This window comes from Dreissena polymorpha, chromosome 12 (assembly GCF_020536995.1).
Source record: "Dreissena polymorpha isolate Duluth1 chromosome 12, UMN_Dpol_1.0, whole genome shotgun sequence".
In the NCBI taxonomy this organism is placed as follows: domain Eukaryota; kingdom Metazoa; phylum Mollusca; class Bivalvia; order Myida; family Dreissenidae; genus Dreissena; species Dreissena polymorpha.
Window position 1 is genome coordinate 43,655,906 of NC_068366.1, and position 20,389 is coordinate 43,676,294.

General features: G+C 34.9%; 1 protein-coding gene across 9 annotated transcripts in view; it reads left to right on the forward strand.

Annotated features, from left to right (window-relative positions):
• Nucleotides 1-20,389, forward strand: part of LOC127853232 (epidermal growth factor receptor kinase substrate 8-like) — a 127,717-nt gene that overhangs the window by 101,069 nt on the left and 6,259 nt on the right. For 8 of the 9 annotated variants that reach the window (XM_052387542.1, XM_052387551.1, XM_052387548.1 and 5 more), the window contains 4 exons: nt 4,422-4,542; nt 13,118-13,228; nt 17,122-17,404; nt 20,006-20,141. In XM_052387542.1, the coding sequence (XP_052243502.1) occupies nt 4,422-4,542; nt 13,118-13,228; nt 17,122-17,404; nt 20,006-20,141 (651 nt within the window). The remainder of the gene's footprint in view (nt 1-4,421; nt 4,543-13,117; nt 13,229-17,121; nt 17,405-20,005; nt 20,142-20,389) is intronic. The other variant, XM_052387546.1, reaches the window with a different exon arrangement.

A 20,389-nucleotide genomic window follows, 5' to 3' on the forward strand; every position in this document is an offset into this window, starting at 1 on the left:
TTAGGGCTCATTTCTGCTGCCCAGGACTCTTCAAATAGGCCCTAAATAAGATTGGCCTCATGTCAAGGTTGTGTAAAACTGGAAAGTAAACCAATCAGGCAAGGACAAACTGTCTGTTTCATTACAATGATTGTTTGTTTTGCCTATTTGATGACAGTTTTTGCTTGTTACCACGGTAACACATGTATTAAATTTATTCCTTATATGGCTACGCTGTGCATTTTTGAAAAGTTATTCTGCACTATAACCTGATATAAGATTTCCATATAAATGGAAATAAATTAATGTTGATGTAGTTTGTTGTTATTGCTCATACCACTTTAAAGAAACTGATATATGCTGTGTATTTATGCTTACAACTAGTTCTCTTATCATTTACATGCAGACTTGAAGATCAAGTTCAAGTTATCTGTTTTTCAATTGTGACTATTATTTGTTGTTTGTCTGTATGTTGTGTGTCTAGCAAATTATAAGGTCTTTAATGAATAGTATGCACTAATAAAACATATTTTCTATTGGGATTTTCATCTGAATAAAAACAGCAATTTTTTTTTTAATGTGAGCAGAAAGTCTGAAGTAACCATGCAGATATTCAACTATGTAGTTGGCTGTATTCCATCTTACTTTTGTGCATGTGAATGTGTTGTATGTGTTTGTGATACAAATTATTTGTATATCTCGTTCAATTCCTACAGCTCCTGAAATGTTGACAGACCTTATTCTGTTCATTTTGGGGAATAAATAGATGGTAACCATATCAAACTTCTTATCAAACAAGAGAATTTACAAATTTGGGGAAAGAATGTATTGTTCAACTTTGTGTTCGTGTGTTTTTAGGTAGTAGTAAGTTTTCATTGGTATGTACAAAACTTAAATACCAGCATCTGGACACATTTGATTGCGATGCATTCTTAAAAGAATTTATTTTTGTCGAGATCTTCATGATTTTCAAACCTATTTCTCAGATGAGACTGTTAAAGTAATAAGTAATGGAATCAAGACAATAATATTTTGCAAATGTTCAGGTATTGTGATATGGCTATGTAGATGGATATATAGAAATGGGCCTGCGTCATGATCTATGTTGTATATTGTTTCTCTCATTCACTTGTTAATCTACTTCCTCTTGCAGATGATCCCCTCTTATTAACATTTATCACATTGGACTTGTGTTTATGAACAGTGTAAGATATCAGAATTTTAGCCGCCTTGTTTGCATCTGTATAGTGTAACATATACAATTGGTGTGGGTAACATTGGTTATTTAATGCTGATTCCTAGTTTGTGCATTGCTTCCATCTTTTCCCATGTCATTATGTTATCGCTGAATGTTTAAACTGTTACCGGTATGTAAAAAGCATCATTTTGACTAGTTTATAACTGACTGATCACAAAGATTTGATGGGATAATGCATTTATGCATTTGGGTAGCATACTTTCCGGTTCATTTACCTAAAACAAAAAAAAAGTATTATACGGTTTAAAGTGTTTCACCAGAATTATGTATCCAGCAAATTGCCAATTATTATGCAATCTTTGTGATGATTATTTTTAAATGGAAATAGCAATAATCAAACGAGGAATAAATAGAATTGACTGGAAGTGAGAAGGTAACTTTTCTTGTGCAGTTTGGCTCATATTTCAATTGCGATAGAGATTTTAACAATATTGTTATACATATTGGCTATTTTCTTTAGGAATGTGTACAACCAGTTTAAGAATGCAGTTGATGCTGGGCTAGACTGTACATTCATTCATTTTATGAATGCATTAATGAGCTTTTGAAGGGTTATATATTAACTGGAACTAACTGTTTATGGGGCTTTTTTCTGTCAGATTTAGGATGCATTTAAAAAAAGGTTCTGTTAGCTCAACATATGGCTAAAATTGAGCTTATAAGATAATGTGTTGTCCGTTACCTGTCAGTGCATGCAAGGGTCAATGGTGTTTCTTGTGGTCATTTATCAAGTTTGTTCAAATTATGCCCCTGGGTTTGAAAACTTTCACGCCACGTTGGTGACATGATTTAAAAAGATCTACAGCACAATTACCTTAAAAACCTGTGAAACGACAAGGCTAAGAAGTGTAATAGTTTGCATACAGCATCATATATGGTCCTCTTCCATGTTTGTTCAAATCTTATCCCTTGGGTCACAATATTGGCCCATCATGTAGGGAAACGTGTTTCCACTAAAAAGTAAATAGCAGAAATATAAAAAAAATCTCCTCACCAAGTTTGTTTAAATAATGTCAATGAGATCAAATTTGGTCTCCATATAGTTAACTTGTTTACCATCTTGGAAACATCACAAAAGCCGCTTAGAGCAGTTCATTTCCTTGGTTTAAGGTGCGTGACCTAGGGCCTTTTAGGCCTTCTTGCTATTTTATAACACTATCTGGAGAGAAAAAAACTTATTTTTGTGTAAATATCTTTTTGTAAGTAAACAAATTGTTTACCAGAGAAGCCTTAAAAGATATGGGTGTGTCTCTTGTTGAATTGGCTGGCTTATTGGGTATGTTGTGAGAAAATGTTTGAAAAGTTACCATTACATTACAGGCAGGTGTTTTACTAACTGCTTGCATATCTGTGTATTTGTCTGTAGTGTATAGCATGCTTATCTCTGTTTCCATTTTTGTATACGCCTGTCTGCCTGACATTTTGTGGGAACACTCTTGGCAAATGGGCTGGTTTAATGAATGGATGGGTGGACAGTTTTCCACTGACGGTTTCCATCGATTCTTCACCCAACTGCCTAGATATGTTTGTAGAAATAAAATTGAGGCCAAGTCTAATAACCCCACAATTCACTCCAGGCCATCAGAATTATTGACCTTTGTTAAGGAAAGATAAGAAATTCTCTGTTTCTGCTAGGTTACTCGTACAGTTTTCATTGAATCTTAAACAAACTTCCAAGAAATGTTTGTCAACATTAAATCAAAGACAAGTTTGAGAACCAACCAATTCATAACAGGCAATTTTAATCAATAGTCTGTTGCTTATGCATAGTATGCAAATTTCTCTGTTGCGCTATCATACTCATACAGTTTTTATCAAATCTTCACCAACCATCTTGACATGTTTGTTATCCCCCGCCATAGGCGGAGGGATATTGTTTTGGCGTTGTCCGTCCATCCGTCCGTTTTTCCGTCCGTCCGTCTGGCTTTTTTGTGTCCGGAGCCATATCTTGGAAGTGCTTTGGCGGATTTGATTGAAACTTGGTATGAGTATATATATGGATAAGAGGATGATGCACGCCAAATGGCATTGTACATTATCTGTTGATAATGGAGTTATGGCCCTTTGTATCTTGAAAAAATGCTTTTTTGAGTGTCAAATATTAAACTTTTGTGTCCAGAAGCATATTGGCGGGGGATATCAATTCAATGAATTTGCTTGTTTTTTTACATTCATTGGAGGCCAAGTCTCATAACCAGTCAATTTGCACCTGGTTTTTCAAAGTTAATGCCCTTAGTTTTTTTAAAAATGTGAAATTTGCTGATTCAGCTGTGTCATGATGGAGTCTTTACCAAACTTCCTACAAATTGTTTACATAAATTGGGTGCCAAGTTTGATAACCAGCCAAATCATGTTAGGTATTTCAGAATTGTTGCTTATTGTTTATTTAAAAACTACCAATTTCCCCATTTTAGATCCCATAACACAATCACTTTTCACAGTCTTTCCAGATATATTAGCTCCCATAAAATGGAAGTAAAGTTTGATAACCAGCCAAAAAAATAAGGCATCTCATAAGGTCCATTTTTTTAGACGGGCGTATACTTCTGTCCACAACTTTGTTAATGTTCATTTCAAAATCAATGCTGTCAAATTTGCTTGATCAATTGTTTTGCAAAAATAAAAAGTCCTGTTTTAAAAAATATTTTTAAAGCTTTTGCATAGCGTTGGAAATGTACATGTAATTTGTTCACTTATTTAATAAATATCTATTAACTAATCAAATATGAAGACAGTTTTTCAGTTTATTTACATGCCATACATTACAAATAAAGTAGTAGCTCACTTATTTAAGCACATTTGTTAGCTATTAAATTGTCTAGAAAGTAACTAAAAGAATCCTTATTTTTTAGAAACGTTTTGTATAGTTTTGATGGGTGAGTCCTGCTGTGGATTATGTATTGGTTTATGTCATAAATTCAAATATTCCATATTTGTTACATTTGAAGTTAACTTTTTATAAATTCAAATATTACATATTTGTTACATTTAAAGTTAACTTTTTATAAATTCAAATATATATATTCCATATTTGTTACATTTGAAGTTAACTTTTTTCAAAACAACTTTGCCGAAAACAAGTTCTTAAGAACACAAATCAGTACATAAGCAATACATAACAGAGACTTGTTGATTGGGGACTGCTGTTGTGATTGGGGTCTAATCATTTGTGTTCTACTTGCAGAATTCAAGTGACAAACGTAGACTGAGTGGTGATTACAACAGCGGGTTTATAAATGGAGGAGGACCTCCCCCTGCCCCACCAATTATGGGCGGTCTAGGCAGATCAACCAATCGCAATGAAGGTGATGGCTCTTTTCGCTACTTCTGAAGAAAATGTTCTTGATTGGTCCTACTTTTAATGAAACATGTTGGAAAAACAATTTTTTCTCTACTTTCTGAGGTACATGTTCTTGGTTGGTCTTACTTTTAATTAACTTGTTGTGAAACAGTTTGCAATTCTTGTCAGTTAATGATTAAAAAAAAAATGTTTTTAACTATATATTGATCATTCTATACATTGTAGCATATTGTAAATTGGCCACCTGTTGTTGAATATTATAATTTCCAGTATTCATAATTTAAACGGATAAACTCTTCCATGGTTGTTAAAACATGGTGTGAACGAGCCAATGTGGCAATTTGCATGTCACTGATATAGATCTGAGTATTATTGTGTGCAGTTAATTATTGTAAGATTCTTGCTTAGTCTCGGCAACTAGCCAATCAAATTTCGTTATACAGTCTCTGACACATTTTGAATGGTCAGGTTATAAGATACAAGGTTGTATATAATCAGAAGCATTGTTTTAGACTATGTATGAATGTGTAAATACAATTATATGATAAATTGTACATTTATTTTTATATTTTGTTTTCAAGATTGTTCCGTATGCATATAAAAAAACTCTTTGTTTATTGTTGATGTTTATCAATCATTTTATTCACTTTCCATGACTGTAGTTAATTGTTTGAATGACTTTGAAAAACCTTTTTCAAAAGTATATAAATAATAACATCACAATTCTCATAAATCATTTTTGTAGAGCTAGATATAGCTGTCAAAATGGATGTTCTGTGTATATGCATAAATCTGTTGTGAGTCTGAACATCCAGCTGAGTATGTCTGGATTGTAACCTTAATCATTCATCATGAAATTTAAAATTAACGTGACAACAATTCAGCTTGTCTAGATGTCATGGGACACGCTTGACCTGTTTTCTTAGCTCAAAGGTTAAGCTCACTTAGATTTCAAAGGTCAGATATAGGTATGATGCAGCTTGTCTAGATGGTAACTTTTGTCATTCACCAAGCTGCAGAAATATTAGTGACAGCATGTCACACGTTATGCCTGTATCCCTTGCTTAAAACATGCCATTTATCCCCATTTTGGCATGACAGTCCTGATTTTGAGATGTCTCCCTCTACTGACAGAGACATTTATGTAGACAATGGTAAATCACTTATTCTAGTTCTATAGGTTTACTATGAAAGTCAAGATTCAAGCTATGTTGAGGGAAAACTTGATGTTTGTTACCCACTTATAACAACTTTTGATAACCTGTCTACTGGTAATGTTTCTAGTTGAGCTCTATAATAATGGTGTTTTTATTACCTCCCTCACTAATTGCTTTTAGATCCTTGTTTTTTATGCCCCCTTCTTCGAAGAAGAGGGGGTAATGGGTATATTGTTTTTCGCCTGTCTGTCTGTCTGTCTGTCTGTCCGTCTGTCATTCTGTCCCAAAACTTTAACCTTGGTTAAAGTTTTGCGATAACTTTTTAAATATTGAACATAGCAACTTGATATTTGGCATGCATGTGTATCTCATGGAGCTGCACATTTTGAGTGTTGAAAGGTCAAAGTCATCCTTCAAGGTAAAAGGTAAAAAAAAAAAAATCAAAGCGGCACATTAGGGGGCATTGTGTTTCTGACAAACACATCTCTTGTTAACAAGGGTTCTGAAAAGTCAACTGCATGTGAGGTTTATGTTTAATACAAGCCGAGAATTTGGCTGTGTATTATTTCATCAAAGATTTTGATAAACAAGATAGCTTTTGAAATGATATAAGTAAATACAGACAGAGAATACATCAATTCATTTACACATTTTCCGTATTTGCGTTCAATTTCATGTAAATTAATTTGTCCAATTTGGTTGTCAATATGTTTGATTGATTGAAATCAACTTTGTCTTGTGATGTAATGTGTTAATTATGTTTGTTTTTAGCAAAACAAAAATAAAATGAATATGGTACTCAATTTAAGGAAAATTCATACAATTTAAATACTGTTGTGGTAAATAATATTTCTTTAATTGTAAATTTTAGCAAAATGCAGTTCAGTTATAGTGTTGTTAGTATGCAATTGTATGAATAAAATGCCATCAGAGACAGTACAAACTGTATTCGTTACACTAATTGACATTCCATTGAAAACAGGTTGCATTACCCTCCTATTTGTTGTTTAATGATTTTCTATTTGACAAGTTTTCAAGTCATAAATCATGTTTTATGTACTCATCAAAGGTTTGTTAGGGAGTACAATATCATTATTGCTGTTAAAATGTCCATGTATGATGTTTTTTTGTTGTTTAATTGTTTAGATTTTATTAAGTTAAGATCTGAAAAAGTGAATGAATACACATTAATAAATTATTTTTATTATTATATTGAGATAGCTTTACATTTTTCATCATCAGCTTTAATTATAATTGCTTAAACTCTTATACAATTCTAATTCGTTTTATTATCAAAATATTTAGTATTTTATTTATGTACTGTGATTATATGATTATGTATTATTGTTTATATATTTTTATGCCCCAGAAGGAGGGCATATAGTGATGGGACTGTCAGTCTGTCCATCACACTTTGCGTTTAGGTTTCAAAAAATGCTCGTAACTTCTATGGCGCTTCAGAAAAATAGCAATTTCATATTTTGCATGCATGTGTATATGGACAAGGCCTTTCCATACGCACACAAATTTTGACCCCTGTGACCTTAACCTTGAACTTAGGGTCCTCGTTTAGGTTTCTAAATCTGCGTTTAGGTTTCAAAAAATGCTCATAACTTCTATCAAGCGTTTATAGGGGGCATAAGTCATCATATGGTGACAGCTCTTGTTGTGATTTCAAGTTACTGGAAACAGTAAAAACTATGTTGTGAAGGTTGGCCAAGTAACAATGTGCTTGCAACTTAATTCATATAAAACTGAATATCAGACAAAAAAATTAAGTTTAAAGAAATAATTAATTTCATATGATAATAACTCTTCCTTTATATTGCTGAGCATTAGGTAAAGCTGTAACTATTTTAGACAATATTAATGTTAAACGATGACACTAGTACGATTGTTGGCATTCCTTGTGAACAATGTATTTGTTTATGGATGTGATGTCCTTTTTTCGAAGCCATATTGTTTTGTGTTAGAACTTATATCTCTGACATCCTCTCATCAGGCGCTCCTGGAAAGGCAGAAATGATGGAAATCTTCTTAGAACCACCACGCTTTAATTGAAATGTTTTTGATGTGACTGCAGAGTAAAAATGTTCATGACATTTGACTGACCATGTTTGTTTGAGGCAAATTTATGTTGATAAGGGTGGAAGTTAAATGACATGCAAACCCAGGAAGAAATGTTTCCAATACCTCAAACATAACAACATGAAAATTGGTTCAGTATCAGTACAATTTTAAACTTAAATTAACCACGCAATTAAATGTTGACGTCAAAGTAATAATTTAAAAGTATTTTCACTGGGTAATAAAAACAACAGTCAAATGAAGTTAATCGTCAATCACAACCATTGTACCACACCATCGGCTTTCATAAATTCTATGCACTTATCTTTTTGAATGCACATCCTTCGCAATTCATTTTTCTAGTAAACAAATTCTGTGATAGAAGTGTTAAAATGAAAATACAATTTTATTAAAAAACACCAAATACTAGTATTAAAACAAATGTTTCACAGTTTTCACACAACATATTCATTTGCCCCTTTAAGGGATTATTGTAAAACACATTTATCTGATAACATAAATGTTTACTAGATACAACAGTTGCATACTTGAACCTTGAATGGTCCCTGATCTAAGATTTCCTGCATTCCCGCCTCTCCCTGAACCCCTTGTAACTGGTTGTGCTATGTACCCTATACTTGTATCATGTACTCAAAAGTATGTAAACCATATTCATTACCAGATTACGATTTGTAAGCACAATTAAAATGAATAAACTTAAAAAAATGAAGATTAAATTGTTTTCTTTGATAAAGATTCCACACTTTTATATACTGATTTGTAAACCAGTTAACAAGTACTTTGCTTAAAAAGTAACACTTTTTGTTGCATGGCAGTTTAGATATTAATATGAAGTCATTCTTTTAATATAATCGTTTTGTGACCCATGCACAACTTTATTCAGTTTACTTTATAAACAACATGAGCCGCATTGGCAAAATCGGGCTTAATGCGTGTGCGTTAAGTTGCGTTCCAGATGAGCCTGTGCAGTTGGCTTAGGCTAGTCCGGTACAACACTTTCTGCCAATCTGTTTTTTTGCAAAGGTGAGCCTTCCTATGTACGCAAAATACCATACAAGTGGAAAGTGTCTTCCCAATTGGCCTGTGAGTACTGAATGTAACACACTGTCACATGCATGAAGCCCCTTTGTCCCATGATACTACCACTAAACTCTCTGGAAACGTCTATTTTTGTATGACATGTAAAGCATACCATAGTGCACACATTGATGTTGATACACTTCATCATAATTTTATGATAGTTACATGGTGGTTAATAGGGATTTTTAGCATCAAATGCAGAAATATATATACATAAAGTTAATGACATCCGCACTTGACAAAAAGGTTAAAGTCAACTTATTGTAACAAGATAATGATATTATTGGAAAGATGAAGGTATACAATTATGGGTGGTAACGTATTATACGAGTCGTGCTCTGAGAAAACTGGGCTTAATGCATGTGCGTAAAGTGTTGTCCCAGATTAGCCTGTTCAGTCCGCACAGACTAATCGGGGACGACACTTTCCACTTTTATAACATTTTTCGTTTAAATGAAGTCTCTTCTTAGCAAAAATACAATTTAGGCGGAATGTGTCGTCCCTGATAAGCCTGTGCAGACTGCACAGGCTAATCTGGGATGACACTGTACGCACATGCATTAAGCCCAGTTTTCTCAAAATACGACTCATGTCTGATAGTTGTCAAATCGCATCACCCTTCATGAAGATGTCTCAGTGTAAAAAGCAAATATTGACAGCACATTGTTATATACATTGTTTTATTAACTTGCACTATTTCTTGAAGAATGCATGCTTCACTTGGCATTTCAATGAACATTTGTGCAAAAATGCAGAAATTGCTGAAATACTTTCCAAAAATGGGGAATTCTATACCATGATAGGATAATAAATAAATAAAAGTGAAGTTTTATGGCACAACAAATAAATAGTCGTGATCTATATTCTATGTTCCTAAAATAAAGCACCTATGCAAGATCAAACGGAAATGAATAGACATTACTGAAATTAACTAATAATTGAGGTTGGCGATAAGAATATTTATATATGTGTCTTGTTTTGAGAAAACTGGGCATAATGCATGTGCTTAAAGTGTCGTCCTAGATTAGCCTGTGCAGTCCGCACAGGCTAATCAGGTACAACACATTCCGCTTAAACTAGATTTTTGGTAAAAAAGGGACTACCTTTAAACGAAAAATACCATAAAAGTGGAAAGTGGCGTCCCTGATTAGCCTGTGCACATATAATCCTACCAAAATATGAAACGTAATTTTCTGTTCAATCTTTGATAATGCGCAGAAGTGCATTAACTTCAATTGGCGTTTTTTGGCTGAAAACCTGCACATGGAATGACACTAGGACACAAAAATGACCATGTTGGTTATAACGATTGTGAAAACAGACTTGATCACAACCCAGTAAAGAATCTAAAAGAAGCTTTTAAGGTCAAGGGTGACATATGTTATCCAGAAATTTCACTAAGTTTTAAAAGCAAATTAGTCTGGGGACCTGGGACGTACCATAGGTCCTCCCCTCATACTGCTTGGTGTGATGGGTTCTCATTCAATGCGAAAAACACTCAGAATGGAATACACACCGGAAGACGTACAAGGCTTCATGAATACTGTGCAGAGGGTAAGACTGGATATGTCTGCATAGAATTACTAACAACTCACACCTGACTGACATCAAGTTTTGTATGCATTTTGATTTTGTTTGCACTTGTGTGTTTACTAATATGGTATGTTTCCATGTACTGACAATTAACAGTCTTGTTTCTGTTTTGTTTTGGTTCCTGTCTTATTTTAATTGTCATTTTATTTAGACAATTCAATTTAAGTCGATCTAATTACTGTTTTAGAATATATTGGTTATTATGGCTTTATGTGAAGAAAATGTCTACAGAGCTTAGGTAATGACAATTTCAAAATGGTCTAAATAATATGATATGTTACATGCTAAGAATATACCAACAAATTACCCTTAACCACGACTGAAATTTTTATTGTAAGAGTCATAGTTCTTGTTTATTAATTAGGTGCCATCTATGACCATGATTTTAGGATTGATGAATGAAGCACACGACATGTAGACCAATTTTAAAGTAGGAGATTTTGTAACATCTCATTGACAAATCTGAGCTTCCTTATTGTGATATATTTTAAGGACTTCTGTCTACATAATTTGAATTATGGGTACGGAGTATGTTAACATGGTGTTAAGTTGTTTTGATATGTGGGTGTTAGTTAGTTCATAGATGCACATACTTAATTTGAGTTTTGCGTCACCACTAACACTTCTGATGTGTATGCCAGGTTAACCCTTTACCATGTAGATACCGGAACGTATTTTGACGCATTTGTAGTCCCTTGGAAAGTTTAATTAAATTAAAGACCTTTCTTACTAGATTCAAGCTTTAAAGGCTTTATTTCCAACCATTAGATACTGGTGAGCAGCAAACAGCATAAAACCAGAACAGACTGCGATTTACTCGCAGGCTGTTCTGGTTTTATGCTGTTTGCACATAGCCATTTTCACTTTGCCTCTAAGTGGGAAAGGGTTAAGCTGTAAACCACCTTCTATTGTAGTGTTTGATGCACCAGCTATATGGTACTATATATTATATGATTTGAGTTATAATTTCTCATTATTTTTCAATAAGAGGATCTAAGGTAAAATGTAGTTATGCATTGGCTGCTTTTTGTATTTTTTTATGACCGAATTATTATATATGTATCATATCCAGTTTTTTTTATCTGATTTTGGGGTCTTGCTTTTTTTTAGGGGGAAAAAATGTGCGAAACGCTGGATTTTGGGGGAAAATAAGGAAAGTCTTAAATAATCAGTTAAACATATTTTGCTGTTTTTAAAACAAATTCAAGGCAACAGATAATTTAATTATGCAATATTGTTCTAATTGCTACACTGGATCAGGTTAACTTAGATAATTAAAGGTTTCCACAAAAAAACTAATTTTTTTTAAGACGTCATTGTTTTGGGAAAATCTCTGTAAGAGGGGAAAATTTGTCTAGGGGAAAGGGCTGATAATAGGCCCGTCTCAAAGAAGGAAAAAAAACTGATATCTGTTTGATTTACTTCATAACTTAGTATTTAGCTATTTGGTAATATCAACAAAAATGCATAAAAACTGTAATATGAACATGGTTAACTAATGTAGGATGGAATGCCAGATTTTCAAATTTAACAAGACTCCCTATACAAACATGTTTGGATAAGAACATTCTTGTAAGAACACTGCAATCGTCTATTACTATAACTTTTGAGCTTATCTCATACTAGTGCATGGGTTACATGTACACTGCTTGGAATATTTGGTTACTGTCAAGCAAGGGTTCATACAGGTATTATTTCATATGATATGCTGCATTCTGTATTTTTGCTAGAAAATATTATGCTTTTTAAATTACTCTCATAATTACAACATGACATGTGAATGGCTTTTATAACCTTAAGCCAAACAACACTATTTTCCCAATGCTGCCTGTTTTCTTTTTACTTTCAGTTTGTAGCTTGTATATTTCTGTATAAAAATTATCATCTTATTTTAAATTTTCTTTAAATGCACTACATGTTTAACATTAATCCCCACATTTCTTTTTGTAAGTTTATATATTTTATAAAGTTATTTTTACGTTAAGGATGATATTTTTGCTAAGTATAATTTTGACTTTGCATATAACCTGTTTAAGTCTCCTACTGGGGTGTAATGGCTGCAGTTTACTTCACTTAAGTCTTGTAGGCTAGTTACAGACCTATATCTTTGATCTCATTGAACAAAATATTACTGTAATGAACATTGTACATTTCGCGGCTGTTAACTTGAAAGTTAACTTCATGTGATTCTAGTAATTCTAGTTATTATGTTGATCCTTTATTTCAATAATTAAAATATTTGACAATTTATGTTTTAAAATGCATCTGTATTTCAAGCAAACATTTATCATGAATCCAAACTTTGAAATCATATTAACTAGAACTTGATAATGACCTCAAAAGCTGCCTTAGAATGACTGATTTTAATTCTGCTTAATACCCGGTAATAGACTTGTCTCGTTTTGCTTTAGACTTTGGAAAAATCCACTGATACATTGGAACAAACAGCACTTACCCATTTTAATCAACATTAAAATTGCAGATTCATTCAGATAATATTGGTTGATATAAGTTGCAATTTTGAAAGGATATTGAATGGTTCAGCTTTGTTTATGTTTTTGAACCCGCAAGATAAGTGGGTTGTTTTTAAAAAATCTATTACATTCTGGGATATATATATCGGATATTCCCTTCAAACCCTACTTGTCTGTGTGTCTGTAGAGCCTGGTAGTCGACAGAGACGCCCCTCTGATAACCAACTGGCCCGCCCACTGACTCCACCCCCTGGTGACCAGCGCAACACGAGGATGGGCCCGCAGGGTAAGGCAGACAGTAAGTATTTACATATGTTGTATTATTGTTCTTTTAATGCCCTCGGTAGGGTGGCATATAGCAGTCACACTGTCCATCTGTCTGTCCTTCCAGAATTCCATTTTCCCGAGTTTTTATATGCAACACTTTCAAATATTGAGCTGATTTTTGGTATGTGAGTCTTCCTGCATGACTTAAAGATGAAGTGTGAAATTCATTCTGTTTGATTGATTTTTGGCAAATTAATGAGCCTTTGACTCAGAAATTTTCTCTATAATAACTCTTTTGTGGAGTTTTTTATGCAGCGCTTTCAGATATTAAGCTTATTTTTGGTATTTGAGTCTACTTACATGACTTATTAAGATGAAGTGCGAGTTTCATTCAGGTCCATTGATTTTTGGCTGAATTATAGACCTTGTTTTCTCTTAAATAGCTACTGTGCAGCTTCAAAGCGCAGTAGTGGGCATTATGTTTCACAAATGCTCTTGTTTGTTTTGTTTTATTATGCCCCTGGATCGAAAGATTTGGGGTATACTGTTTTTGGCCTGTCTGTCTGTCATTCATTCATTAATTGTGTGTGTCCCAAAACTTTAGCCTTGGTTAAAGTTTAATAACTTTTGCATTATTGAAGATAGCAACTTTATGTTTGGCATGCATGTGTATCTCACGGAGATTTTGAGTGGTGACAAGTCAAGGTCATCCTTCAAGGTCAAAGGTCAAATATCAGTGTATTTTTATGCCCCCGGTATGGTGGCATATAGCAGTTGAGCTGTCCGTCAGTATGTAAGTCAGTCTGTCTGTCCGTCAAAAAAAAACTGAAACATAGGCCATAACTTTTTTACTATTGAAAACTTGATATTTGGCATGCATGTGCATCTCATGGAGCTGAAGATTTTGAGTGGTGATAGGTGAAGGTCAAGGTCATCCTTCAAGGTCAAATGTTAAATATATGGCGTCTGTCCGTCCAAAAACTTGAAGATAGCAACTTGATATTTGGCATGCATGTGTATCTCATGGAGCTGCACATTTTGAGTGGTGAAAGGTCAAGGTCATCCTTCAAGGTCAAATGTCAAATTAAAGGTGTCTGTCTGTCCGAAAACTTTAACATTGGCCATAACTTTTTCACTATTGAAGATAGTCAAATGTCAAATATATGGCTTCTGTCCGTCCGAAAACTTAAACATTGGCCATAACTTTTTCAATATTGAAGATAGCAACTTGATATTTGGCATGCATGTGTATCTCATGAAGCTGCACATTTTGAGTGGTGGAAGTTCAAGGTCAAGGTCATCCTTCAAGGTCAAAGGTCAATTTTTTTTATTTTTTTTTTGTTTCAAAGCGGCGTTCTCATGGACTGCACATTTTGAGTGGTGACAGTTCAAAGTCAAGGTCATCCTTCAAGGTCAAAGGTAAAAAAAAAAAAAATTCAAAGCGGCGCAATAGGGGGCATTGTGTTTCTGATGAACACATCTCTTGTTCTTTCCTAAAACTTAAACCTTCTTTCAAGTTTTGTCATAACTTTTTTGATATTGAAGATAGCAACTTGATATTTGGCATGCATGTGTATCTCATGGAGCTGCACGTTTTTAGTGGTAAAAGGTCAATGTCAAAGGTCATCCTTCAAGGTCAAAAGTCAAATTTATGGCAATAGAGGGCATTGTGTTTCTGACAATCACATCTCTTGTTGTTTTTTGTTTTAATGCCCCCTTTCGAAGAAAAGGGAGCATATAGTGATCAGACTGTCCGTCTTTCCGTCACACTTTGCGTTTAGGTTTGGAAAAATGCTCATAACTTCTATGTCCCTTGAACTTCATATTTGGTATGCATGTGTATATGGACAAGGCCTTTCCATGCGCACACACATTTTTACCCCTGTGACCTTGACCTTGAACTTAGGGTCCACGTTTAGGTTTCGAAATCTGCGTTCAGGTTTCAAAAAATGCTCATAACTTCTATGTCCCTTGAGATATAACCTTCATATTTGGTATGCATGTGTATATGGACAAGGCCTTTCCATACGCACACACATTTTTACCCCTGTGACCTTCCTTGAACTTCGGGTCCGCGTTTAGGTTTCAAAATCTGCGTTCAGGTTTCAAAAAATGCTCATAACTTCTATGTCCCTTGAGATATAACCTTCATATTTGGTATGCATGTGTATATGGACAAGGCCTTTCCATACGCACACAAATTTTTACCCCTGTGACCTTGACCTTGAACTTATGGTCCGCATTTAGGTTTCGAAATCTGCGTGTAGGTTTTAAAAAATGCTAATAACTTGTATGTCCCTTGAGATATAACCTTTATATTTGGTATGCATGTGTATTATGGACAAGGCCTTTCCATACGCACACAAATTTTGACCCCTGTGACCTTGACCTTGAACTTATGGTCCGCATTTAGGTTTCGAAATCTGCGTGTAGGTTTTAAAAAATGCTAATAACTTGTATGTCCCTTGAGATATAACCTTTATATTTGGTATGCATGTGTATTATGGACAAGGCCTTTTCATACGCACACAAATTTTGACCCCTGTGACCTTGACCTTGAACTTATGGTCCGCATTTAGGTTTTGAAATCTGCGTTTAGGTTTAGAAAAAAGCTCATAACTTATATCAAGCGTTTATAGGGGGAATAAGTCATCCTATGGTGACAGCTCTTGTTTTGGGTGGGGGGGGGGCAAATTGTTGCATGCCTCTAGATTTGAACCCAGGCCCTTAAAAGGCAAAATCTAAAAGGCTACCACTATCTTTTCATATTCGACTTCATTTTACATGCTTTTATTATAATACACATATTTTCCAAATTATCAATGAGATGCATTACTAATGCTTAATTGTCCCCTACCGGTGAAACCAGAGGGGACTTATGGTTTGCACTCCGTCTGTCAGTCTGTCTGTCAGTCAGTCCGTCACACTTTTCTGGATCCTGCGATAACTTTTAATGTTCTTAATATTTGTTCATGAAACTTGAAACATGAATAGATGGCAATATGGAGATTATGCACGTCATTTCATTTTGTTCCTACGTAAAAAATTCTGGTTGCTATGGCAACAAATATAAAAAAATATTTTTACTGAGGTGGAGTTTCACCGGTAGGGGACCATATTGCTTGGCAATCTCTTGTTAATTTACAAATTTCGCTTGATTATTATTTATGAGCAAAAATATGTTTAACATTTTTTTTAGTAAGGAGCATTTTTTTGCTTTCTTAGATAAGATAAACAAAATCAAGAAGATCCTTTTAGAGTCTGATACAAATATTATTGAAATGACATATATTTAAATGGCATATCAATGTACATATCAATAATATTTAATCAAACTCTAGTAATATTATTGTATAATAATGTCTCTTGAGGGTCAAATTAGCATTTTTGGGAAAAAAGTCTGATACCAACTTTTGTATTTCAATGTCAAATAATTTTCGTACATGTCCCAATATTGGAATGGTGGTAAGCCTATAGATGTATCTTAGTCTGTCTGTTGCTTACAAATATTTCAGTTAAGGGTTAAAGTTCACAATCACAAGATTCACATGTCCAGTGCACTTGCAGCACGTTGGTATTTTGGGGCATTTTTTTCCAAACTCAGTCTAAATTATTGCTTTATTGTAAGCATAACACTTTTATTTGCCTCAAGCAAAATTGAAAGTAATCGATCAAGAAAATTATGGGCATATGAACTTATGCACCTGGATATTCGGGAAAAGTTATTTAGGGACTGGGTTTGCGACTATACAATCAAAATTTAGGGAAATTCATATTTTACTTATACTTGTCTAGTTAAAAGGACATGTATTATTAATGAAAATACCAAAACTGGTGATTGTTGAGCTTTCAATGGGAAGTTAATGCAAAATATGTAAAATGTTTTAGAATAAATTATATTACATTAGTATGATAATACTTTAGGAAACAAGTACACGCCAGAGTTGCAGAACGAGCTCCGTAGCAAGATCAGCCTGTCCAATGACAGCAGGTCAGGAGGTGGCAGCTCCCCCAGGGACCCACCCCCTAGAGAGCAGCCTCCCCGAAGCCCCACCATGGGTTTCAGGGCTCCCCACAACCCGCCAGAGCCCAGGTCCCGCAGCCCGGTTCCCACTCCTGTGTCCCCTAGGAACATCTTGTCTATATCACAGTACACAACCTCTGATGAAGTGAGGGACTGGATGCAGCAGAAAGGCTTTGCAAAAAGGTGGATGTTACTCATTGTTGATTTTTGATGTTTATGATTTTGAAGTTTTGCTTTTTTGCAAGGCTGTATTTTTATTCTGTCAACAGTGATTGTATTACATTATTATACCCCCACAGACGAAGTTTAGGGGGATATATAGTAGTGAACTTGTTGGTCTGTCTGTCTGTCTGTCTGTATTAAGTGTCCACTCTCTAATTTAAGTTGTTTTCATCTGATTATCACCAATCTTGGTCAGATGTTGTATCTAGATGATGTCTAGTTTAAGTTCAAATATGGGTCATGATGGGTCAGAAACTAGGTCAAGGGGTTACTTTGTACGTTTTAAACTTTGAGCATGGTGTCCGTTCTCTAATTCAAGAAGTTTTCATCTGAGCATCACCAAACTTGGTCAGAAGTTGTACCTAGATGATGTCTAGGCCAAGTTCAGACATGGGTCATGGCAGGACCAAAAAAAGGTCATGGTGTCACTTTGTGCGTTTCAAACATTGAGCATGGTGTCTGCTCTCTTATTCAAGTAGTTTTCATCCGATCTTCACCAAACTTGGTCAGAATTTGTATCTTGATGATGTCTAGGTCAAGTATGAATATGGATCATGCAAGGTCAAAAACTAGGTCACGGGTCCCTGAGTGCATTTTAAACATTTAGCATGTTGTCCACTCTCAAATTCAAGTAGTTTTCATCCAATCTCTTCACCAAACTTGGTCAGAAGTTTTATCTAGATGATCTCTACACCAAGGTTGAACATGGGCCATGCCGGCCAAAAACTAGTTCACAGGGTGACTTAGTGTATTTTTATGCCCCCAGAACATAGGTTCTGGGGGCATATTAAAATTGCACCGTCAGTCAGTCAGTCAGTCCGTCCGAATTATTTTCCGCTCAATAAGTCAAGCAATTGTCATCAGATCTTCACCAAACTTCATGAATATGTGTTAGGCTATAACATCTATGTCAAGTTCGATAATCGGCCAAATTGACCCAGATACTCCTGAGTTACAGCCCTTGAATTATTGTAAAATTGTGGTTTTTTTTCGTTTCCGCTCAATAAGTCAAGCAATTGTCATCAAATCTTCACCAAACTTCATGAATATGAGCCATGCCAGATCAAAAACTAGGTCACACGGTCACTAAGTATGTTTTACACATTCAGCATGGTGTCCGCTCTCCAATTCAAGTAGTTTTCATCTGATCTTCACCACACTTGGTCAGAAGTACTGTTGTATCTAGATGATGTGCAGGTCAAGTTTGAACATGGGCCATACCAGGTCAAAAACTAGGTCACGGGGTGACTTAGTAAGTTTTAAACATTTAGCATGGTGTCCTCTGTTTTTTGTGAAGACAACATGCAAAATATTCTGTGTCAATGCTGCGTGTGTGGGTATTTGTCACGTTTGTGACAAAGCTCTAGTTATTATTGGTTAACTTATCTGGGAAATGTGAGAACCAGTAACTTACCAAAAACTCGCTACAAATTTCAGGAACTTGTTCAAAAGAAAATTTTAAGAAATGATATAATGCGTCAATAGCTGTTGTATTTTGCAAGAAATAAACCAGTCTTTCTCAAACAATTTTGGAGTGTTGTTTTATGAGCTTGAAGTTTTCTTGCTCAAACATATCAAAAATGAATCCTTTTTATACGCTCGTTTTTAAAAAGTGGGAAGTATTATAGTTTCAGCTTGGCGGCGGGTGGGCGGGTTGGCGGGCAGGCGTTGTCCACAGCAGTTTCCGCTCTCTAATTCAATTAGTTTTCATCCGATCTTCACCAGATTTGGTCAGAAGTTTTATCTAGACAATATCTAGGTCAAATTTGAATATGGGTTATGCCGGGTCAAAAACTAGGTCACAGGGTCACTTAGTGCATTTCAAGCATGGTGTCCGCTCTTTAATTGAAGCAGTTTTTATCCGAACTTGACCAAACTTGGTCAGAAGTTGTATCTTGACAATATCTAGGTCATGTTCGAATATGGGTCATGCCGGGTCAAAAACTAGGTCACGGGGTCACTTAGTGCATTTCAAGAATTTAGCATGGTGTCAGCTCTGTAATAGAAGTAGTTTTCATCCAATAATCACCATACTTGGTCAGAAGTTGTATCTTGACAATATCTAGGTCAAGTTCGAATATGGGTCATGCAGGGTCAAAAACTAGGTCACAGGGTCACTTCGTGCATATCAAGCATTTAGCATGGTGTCTGCTCTCTAACTGAAGTAGTTTTCATCCGATCTTCACCAAACTTGGTCAGAAGTTGTATCTGGACAATATCTAGGTGAAGTTCAAATATGGGTCATGCCAGGTCAAAAACTAGATCACGAGGTCACTTAGTGCATTTCAAGCATTTAGCATGGTGTCCGCTCTTTAATTGAAGTAGTTTTCATCGGATCTTCACCAAATTCGGTCAGAAGTTGTGTCTAGATGATATGTAGGTCAAGTTCAAATATGGGTCATGGTAAAGTTATCAAGTCAAAAACCTTGAAACTGGCGTATCTTGTGACAGTTTGGCACTCTTGTTATTCGATAACATCACATAAACAAAGTTAAGTCTTGTTTAATGTAAAAGACAAAAAGAGTTGCATGTGTTTAATGAACATTTGTATTTTATTTCCAGGACCATTGACAACCTGCGTGGCTACAGTGGTCTTGACCTGTTCAACACAGACCGGTCCGAGCTGGAGAGACTTGTGGGGCAGAAAGAAGGATCCCGCCTTGATAGTCTGCTGGAACTGCAGAAACTGAACGCTGGGGTAGGTAGTCCATACAAGACTACCTCACTGAGGGCTAGCTGGGCCAATCAAATTATGTTACTGATATTACAAAATGATGAAATGGAACTAAACTTGTGTTAAAGTCCCTCAGGTCTTTTACAGGAGGAATAGTGGCGCCAGTAATTTTAATCTGTTTGATTGTTACATTTATTTTGTTTTACATGTATATATTTTTATTTATACAAAGCAGATTGTTAAATAGATCCATCATTATAATCAGTTATTAT